A 7796-nucleotide genomic window follows, 5' to 3' on the forward strand; every position below is an offset into this window, starting at 1 on the left:
TCCGCAGACCCGCCCGCGCCCGCGCAGAACTTCCTCTGCCTGCCCCCGCGCCCCGGTCCTGCCCAGGCGCCCTCCAGGCGGAGCCCCAGCGAGGGCCCGGCGCAGCGCCGGCCCGGCCCCGCGCTGCAGGCGGGCGGAGGGCGGGGCCTCGGGCGGCGCCTCCGCACTTCCGGCGCGCCGGCTGCCCTCCCGACGCGCTTCCGGCGGCGATGGCGGAGGAGGCGGAGGAGCGCGCGCTGCGGCCGGCGGAGCTGCTGGAGGGCGGCTGGCGCCTGCTGGAGGAGGCGGAGGCGGGCGCGGAGCCCTCCGGGGTCGCCGTGCAGCGCAAGGTGCAGCGCGGCGTCCGCCTGCTCGAGCGCGCCGCCCGGGCCGCCGCCGAGCTGCAGCTCTTCAGGTGCGGGCGGGGCGCCTCCCTCCCTGCCTGCCTGCCTGCCTGCCTGCGGGACTCCCCGCCACTGGGCGCGGGGCGGCGGAGGCTGCGACGGGGAATGTCCGCGCTGGGCCGGGCAGCGGCCCGGGCGAGGGGGGCGCAGAGACGCGGCCCGGGAGCGCCCAGGACAGGCGCCACTCCCCGCCCGGCCGGCCGGCCGGCCGGCCCGCGGAACTCCCTGCCACGGGAGCGGTGGGGGCCTCGAGGACTGCCGAGCCCTGCGCCGTTGCTTGAGGCTCCCCGGACGGAAGGCGCCCAAAGCCCCCTGCAGCGCCCGCGCCCTCTGCAGGCCGAGGAGCACCGGCAGGGCTGAGCAGTGCGCGCTGCGGCCCGGCCGCCCGCTTGCCAGTGGCTGCCTCCGGCTCCCAGCAGGCTTTGTGGCCAGGAGACTTCCGGGCCCCCTTCTCGACCCTCTCCAGGCCCAGCCAGCAGGCCCCTCGTGCGGCACCACCCGGCATGCGCTCGGCCCTGCTCCGTGTCCAGGCAGGCAAGGAGCCCGTCTGCCCGCCCGGCTCTGCAGGCAGTGCTCGGCCCAGGCGCAGGCGCTGAGGAGGACTCGCCGCTGGGCGGCTCCAGCTGTGCGGAGCGTGTCCCGGTGCTGCGCCTGTTCCGCTTGCGCATCGCTCCTCCTGCCTTCGCGTGGAGCACGTGGGTTTGCGTGAGGCAGTCGGTGCACCAGCGGCGTGTCGCCAGCAAGCGAAGGGCCTTCAGTGCGATCAATGCTGCCTGCGCCACAGTGAGGGTCTTGCCGCTGCAGGGACACGGCCTGTGGATTGCGCTGCTGTGCAGAACGGAAGAACGTGTCGCAGGCTGTTTCTGCGTAGACAAACACGCTTCGCTCTGCAGCCAGAGCTGCATCCGTTCTGTGCAGATCAGTGTTAGTTGCTCCACAGATGCTGATGCGTCTTCCAAAGACCCCCAAAGTATTTTCTCTTTATGAGATTTGGGGAGTTTGGGGTCTTTGATGTTTCTCCACACTTCATTTTGCCCACCGGTATAGATCCCAACATAGTTGCCACCCTGAAAAACAATCGCCCCACCTCTGGAGTCCTGGCTACAGGCCTGCTGGGCGGCCCTCGGCCTGACCCTGCTCTTGGGGCTGCTCCGCTGTTCTCACGCTCTCTCCCCCTCCGTCTCACAGCCGCGGTGAGGACCTGGAGGAGGTGCCCTCTGCAGACCTGCGCTTCATGCTGGTGCCGGCCCTCCTGGCTGCCATGCTGCTGAAGCTGAGCACCGGCAAGTGCGAGGAGCGGCTGGAGCGTCTGGAGCGCGCCCGCGCCTCCTTCCTGAGCTTCCTGACCGTCTGCCGGGACTATGGGCTGGGCCGCTTCCAGCTGCCGCCGGAACCACGCCGGGCCCAACCCCAGGAGGAGGAGGGTGAGGCCGGCGGGTCCTCCGTGGAGAGCACGCACTCGGAGCAGGCGGCGCTTCTGGCCATGGCCCAGAACCGGCAGAACAAGATCGAGAGGTGGGTGGGTCAGCCGGGGGACTGGGGTTGGGTCAAACACATGGCCCTAAAGGCAGTTTGGGGTTTACAGGCCAGTGGCATGAATGCAGGCAACCTGCCTGCTGCAGATTCTGGTCCCTGACTCTAGGGTCGCTGGGCTGCCCATCTCAGTGCTAACTGGAGAAGAGGTACTTTTTCAAGTGGGTGCTCCTCTTTGATTTAGCAGAGGGAGAGTAACTGGCCCTCCTCACCCCAGCAGTGTCTGTTCTAGTGGCTGTCTGCTGGTATTCTTTTGCATCTTTTTAGATTGTGAGCCCTTTTGGGACAGGGAGCCATTAGTTATTTGATTTTTCTCTGTAAACCGCTTTGGGAACTTTTTGTTGAAAAGCGGTATATAAATACTGTTAATAATAATAATAATAATAATAATAATAATAATAATAATAATGTGTGCAGCTGCAGGCTGGCACCAGGAGGGTACATGAGCTGCTTTCTCCACATTGCAAGGAGAGGTGTGTGTGCAGGTCGCCCTGGCAGGCCCCACCCGGTCTGTGCCCTACACTGTAACCAGCAGAGGAACAGCTGCTTCTTTCCAGCATGCCAGTTAATGGCAAGGGAAACGTAACATGTTTCTCTTGAAAGTGGCAGCCCCCCCCCCCCACAACACAGGGATGGACTGTGTGTCAAGCAAGTGGAGAGGCATGCAGCTGCCACTCCCTTGGCATCACATGGGGAAGGAGCACCTACTCCTATTATATCGCCATTCCACCCCCAGCACTGCTGAGTGGTGAAGGCAGGGCTTCACTGAGGTGCATGCAGAGCCTCTGTGACAGCCATCCCCATGGGGGGGGGGGTGGAAAGCTAGTCATGGGCAGTTGAGCATTGGCACTGCCATGTTGCTGGCCCTGCTTGCGCTGCCATTTCTGTCTGCTGTATACGGGAGTAGCATGGCAGCTGGTAGGTGTTTATGAGTAAAACCAAACAACACTTTTTCACAAAAGCCAGGAAAGGCGGGTCCTGGCCAGACATCCGAGAAGGGGGCCTGGGAAGTTGTCCCTGTGGATAGGCCAGAGTCAGTGGCTCCTCTTGCCCAAGTGGTGTTGGCAGCTGTCCCTCACCCCATGCCCTGCAGGCTGTTTCAGATGTGTATTTGTTAGGCTCTGCTGCTGCCCTCTGCCTCCCCCCCCAACAAGGGGGTCCCAGCTGCCCTCTGCTCCCGCATGCGTACACTGGGCCTTTGGCTCCAACAGAAAAACCAAGAACTCTCAGCGCCCTTGTAAATACAGGAAAGGTTTGTTGAAAGAAAATGTGGACAGGAAGATGCTCGCACTCAGAGACAGGGCAGAAGGAACTGAAAGGTAGTTTCTGAATAAGCTGTTCTTACATTTAGGAATGCAGGGGACAGACTCTCCCCACCATCCCTGGATGGCAGGTCAGGTCACCTTGTGCAGTCGTTGGCTTTGGGGTGGGGGAAAAGTGCCCAAGCCATGAACTCCCCCAGTCTGCAAGCAGGCAGGATGACCTGGCTAGTGGGGAAGTAGGACCAGAACCCAGTGTGCTGCCAAATGAACCATTCCCTGCCTCTTGCTCTGGTCTGGAGCAGTGTTTCTTAGTGGGTCACAAGCCAATCTCAGGTGGTCCCCAGGCATTTCAAAATTTTATTTTTAACATATTAGTCTCGATGCTACCGTGGTACATGACTGCTCTTGGGGAAACGTTACACATCTGTACTTTCAACAGACTGTTTGTATGCTTTTAACAATGATAGTAAACGGGACTTACTCCTGGGTAAGTATGGGCAGGATAGCAGCCTAGGATTGTTAAAAACTTTTCCTGCTTGATGATGTCACTTCTGATCATGACATTATTTCTGGTGGGTCCTGACCAATTCTCATTCTAAAAAGTGAGTCCTAGTACTAAATGTGTGAGAAGCATCATTCTAGGCCACTTGAGGGCCCCACGGGGGTCTGTCAGGAAGCTTGCCAAGCCGACAGCAGCATTGGGACCAGCACTGGTTCCACTGGGCTGTGGCAACATTTCAGCTGTCAGAGCCAAATTCTGCTGCTGAAAGGCTGTACGGAGACAGGCCAGGCAAAGATATCCTGGAAGTCAGAATGGAGCAGAGTAGCTGGACAGCCTGGGAATGCTGTGGCTGGGCTGCTCTCTGTGCCAGGCTCTTGCCAGCTGGCCTGGAGGGGGGAAGGAAGTGGTGAGAGGGGCTTCCTCCGTGTCCTGCAGCGACTCTGGCTCTCTCCCGCAAAACAGATACAAGCAAAAGAAGGAGATAGAGAACAGGCTGGCTGCCCTGAAAGCCACCATGGACAGCGGCCAGGCCGAGGAGGAGCAGACGCGGGAGTTTTACTTGCTGCAGATCAAGAAGTGGATTGGCACCAGCCTGGAAGAGATTGAGAGCATTGACCAGGAAATGGCCATCCTCAACCGGCGCGATGCCCTGAAGAAGGTGGGCCTGGCAGGATTCTGTGCAGCTGGCATTGGCACCAGGTCTGGGAGGACAACTTGGGGCTGCAGGTGGTGGGCTTTGTCTTTGGGTGGTCTCCACATGTAGTAACTGAGCCAGCCAGGGGAGTGCTGGGCTGGGAATGTGGCTGGTGCTCTGTGTGCGCAGGTGGGTGGTTGAGGAGTTTGCCCTTCTGAGCGGAACAGCACCAAGTAGAGTCCCCCACCGCTTGCAGGCTCAGTGTGCTGCGTTCCAAGAAACAGGTTCCCCCGTTCTTGTGACTCAGGCTGTAGACCGGTGGTGCTGCTTGCTCTGTGCTGTGGCCAGGCTGGCAGACTCTGGCCTCTGGCCTCTGGGTGGCCTTGAGCAGGTTACTGGCCCTCCACGTCCCTTTTCCTTCTCTAACTCTTCGGTGAAAGCAACCCTGAGACATTGTCTCTTGGGCACAAAGCCAAGAAGAGCACCTGGTGCTCTGGGGCAGTTGCCTGGGTTCTGTTAAGGGAAGTGGTGGATGTTCCGTTTTTCGGGCTTGGCCAGGAGAAGTGTACATGTGAGAAACCTGGTGGTCTCCTGGGTGGAGAAGGTTTGGCAACCTCAGGAGATGGTGCTTGCTGGGAACAGGTGGATGTTGGCTGTGAAGACAACCCAGCATTGGGTTGAGGAGAAGGGGACTGTGAGGCTGCCAGAATCCTGGTGCCCAGAAGCCCATCTCCTGGTTTTGGTGGTGTGTGAGCCCTAACAGGCACTAGAAGACGCTGTACTCTTCCTCTTGTCCTTGCAGGGTCCGGGTCGCCGCCAGCTTCATCCGACCAGGCCTCCAATGAAGCCCTTCATCCTGACCCGGGATGCTGCCCAGGCCAAGTATGGCATTGCTAAGTGTGGCTGTGCTCATGTGGTGTGCGGGGTAGTAAAGTGGCAGCACTGGGCAGACCTGACTTTCTCTTTGTAGGGTGTTTGGGGCTGGCTACCCAAGCCTGGCGACCATGACGGTGGACGACTGGTACGAGCAGCACCAGAAGCAAGGAATCCTGCCTGACCAGGGTATTCCCCAGAGACACACAGGTATTTGCAGGATGGCAGGGGTGTGTGTTTGCTTGGTGGGGGGGCTCAGTGGCTCTTGGCAAATGGCAACTGAGTCGGGTGCGGCTGTTTCCTGGCTGGATGCTGGCACGTCCTCTGTGTGCGCCGCGTCTCCCGGTTGTTTACTTTCTATGAGTGGCAGCAGCAGATCTGGGTGGGCTCAAGTACCCACTTTGATCACCTAGGGCTGAATGCCCAGAGGCAGGAGACTTCTGATTGGTGGTTTCAGGGAGTGACCTGATAGGCATTGGCTGCCTCCAAGCACCTGACAGGCCACCAGTGGAATCCGTGGTGGGTCTAGATGGATTTCTGCCCTGCCTGCCTGCTCAGAGAACTGGGTGAGCTAGTTGCCGGCTGCTTTCCCCACACAAGCTCAGGCAGCAACTGGCATGAAGCTGGGCCCAGGTCCCCCCTTGTCTAGTTTTCTGCAACTGATGCCTCGACCCTCAGGCACACAGGCGCTGGGTGGAGCAAGTCCTGCGCTGTGGGGCAGGCCCCTCCTTACCTGCTGTACCTGGCCAGGCCAGGCCCTTCATGCTGCCTTCTGCTGTTCCCCTCTGGTGCTGAAGGCAACTCCAGGCCTGTCAGAGCACAGCTTTTACCTGTGGGGTTCTTTGGCCAAGTCCCAGCGAGGAGGAGTCTCTTCTGCAGAGCAGATGGGTGGGCAGTGCTCTGGACTCCGCTGTCCGTACCCAGAGGCGGCAGCTCAAGGCCTCTTCCTTCCCATGTGTGGAGTAGAGCATCCTGAGGACCCAGAGCAAGCAACAGTGAGGGGACTGTAGGCTTGATGGTCCTGGTCCTGTGTCAGTTCTGCAAGGTGCGCAGGCATGGACTGCAGTGAGTCTGTGGAGAAGAGAATCTCGCAATGGAGGTGCCCTCCAGGAGTGCCCCCCATTCTCCCCATATCTCCTGACACCTTTTAAAGGCATAAAAACTTTACATCCGGTTTTACAAAAAACCTGAATTGCCTTTTTTTACCTAAACTGCCATTCTGAGCCTTGCAGAAGCCACAGGCAGCTGTGTGTGGACTCTGCAAGGCTCAGAATAACCTCTGGAGGTGAGGGGAACTCAGCTGCCCTCACCTCCAGGGGGGCAGGGGGTCCCTCATTTGTAGTTAAGTGAAACTGTGGATACAAGGCCCCTCTGCTCACTATGTGAAATTTCTGAGAGATTCTTTGGAACGGAGGGCCACTGATATGCTCTTCTGTGGCAATCCTGGGTCGGGTTCTCCAGGCAGTATGTGTTTCTCAGAGTGTTGGGTCCTCTGGTGGGAATGCGGGAGCTGGAGAGAGGTTGGAGGTCCTCTAGTCCATTCTGGCGTTGTGCCCTTCTCAGATGTGCATCCCCTTGAGCGAGTCCCAAGGAAGACAAAAGGTTTTGCTCAGGGAACTGGTTGTGATCCCCCAGGGCGAAGAAAACTTCAGTGTGACTGGAAATGCCTGAATGGGTGTTCTTTGAGCTGACTCTTTTTCCTCTCACTCTTGGCCTGTAGCAACTGTGGAGGAACAACAGAAGGAGCAGGCGGATGAGAAGGTGGAGGCTGGGGAGGACAGCGAAGAGGCCACCCGGAAGGCCCGCGAATGGGACGACTGGAAGGACACGCACCCGCGAGGCTACGGGAACCGGAAGAACATGGGTTGACCTCCCCCACCCGGGGCTTGGCGCTCTTCTGTGGGAGGGGTTGAACAGTGCATACTGGGCAAGAGCAGGCTCTCTCCCACTTGTGCTCTGAGGGGTGAACAAGGCGAGGTTTGTCGTGGGTTGTGTTAAATGTCAGACTACTCCTGTGTGTGCCATGAATCCTGAGTTGGCAAACGCTTTGTCGAAAGGAGGCCTTATTGAAGGGTTGCGTTCAGAGCTCCCCAGATCCCCCTTCCCTGAACATGACAAGAAGCTGACAGGGGGGTGTTGTTCAGGAAGGTCCTGTTGGCTACTGTAACTTATTCTTGTTTTTTCCTTATTTTCTTAAAAAATAAAATGTCTTTGCCAGCTCATTCCATTGGCTGTCGTCCCTCTCTGTCCTGTCTTGTGTTCAGAACAAAGGAATGTGAGCAGCCCAGCTTGACCAGTGGAAGGGGTGTCAACCTGCTCTGGGGCCTGAGGTGTTGGGGGCCCACCTTGGGGGGCTTGTGGGAATGACTTCCACCAAGGGAGATGGATGGGCGAAGGCAAGGGGTGCCAGTGGGGCCAATTTGTAGGCAGCTTCCTCCCTTCATTTCTATGAGGCCCCCCCATCACCTTGGAGGGTGCACTGGGCAGCGCCACTACTGCTGGGAGTGAAGGGTCAGTTCAGCCAGATGTGACCCTTGTCCAGTCCCCAAACTGGCCAGCCCCCAGCACTGGCCCTGAACCAGCCACATAAGCCTCCGGGAGAAGAGCAA

General features: G+C 59.0%; 1 protein-coding gene across 1 annotated transcript; it reads left to right on the forward strand.

The window, feature by feature from the left end:
• Window positions 1-208: 208 nt before the first annotated feature.
• IGBP1 (immunoglobulin binding protein 1) lies at window positions 209-7409 on the forward strand. Its single transcript, XM_066640016.1, has 6 exons — window positions 209-394; window positions 1572-1898; window positions 4143-4338; window positions 5117-5196; window positions 5285-5397; window positions 6908-7409. The coding sequence occupies exons 1-6, from the start codon at window positions 210-212 to the stop codon at window positions 7054-7056; spliced, it is 1050 nt and encodes a 349-aa protein (XP_066496113.1). The 5' UTR covers window position 209; the 3' UTR covers window positions 7057-7409.
• Window positions 7410-7796: the final 387 nt, after the last annotated feature.

The sequence above is a fragment of the Tiliqua scincoides genome, chromosome 12 (assembly GCF_035046505.1).
Source record: "Tiliqua scincoides isolate rTilSci1 chromosome 12, rTilSci1.hap2, whole genome shotgun sequence".
In the NCBI taxonomy this organism is placed as follows: domain Eukaryota; kingdom Metazoa; phylum Chordata; class Lepidosauria; order Squamata; family Scincidae; genus Tiliqua; species Tiliqua scincoides.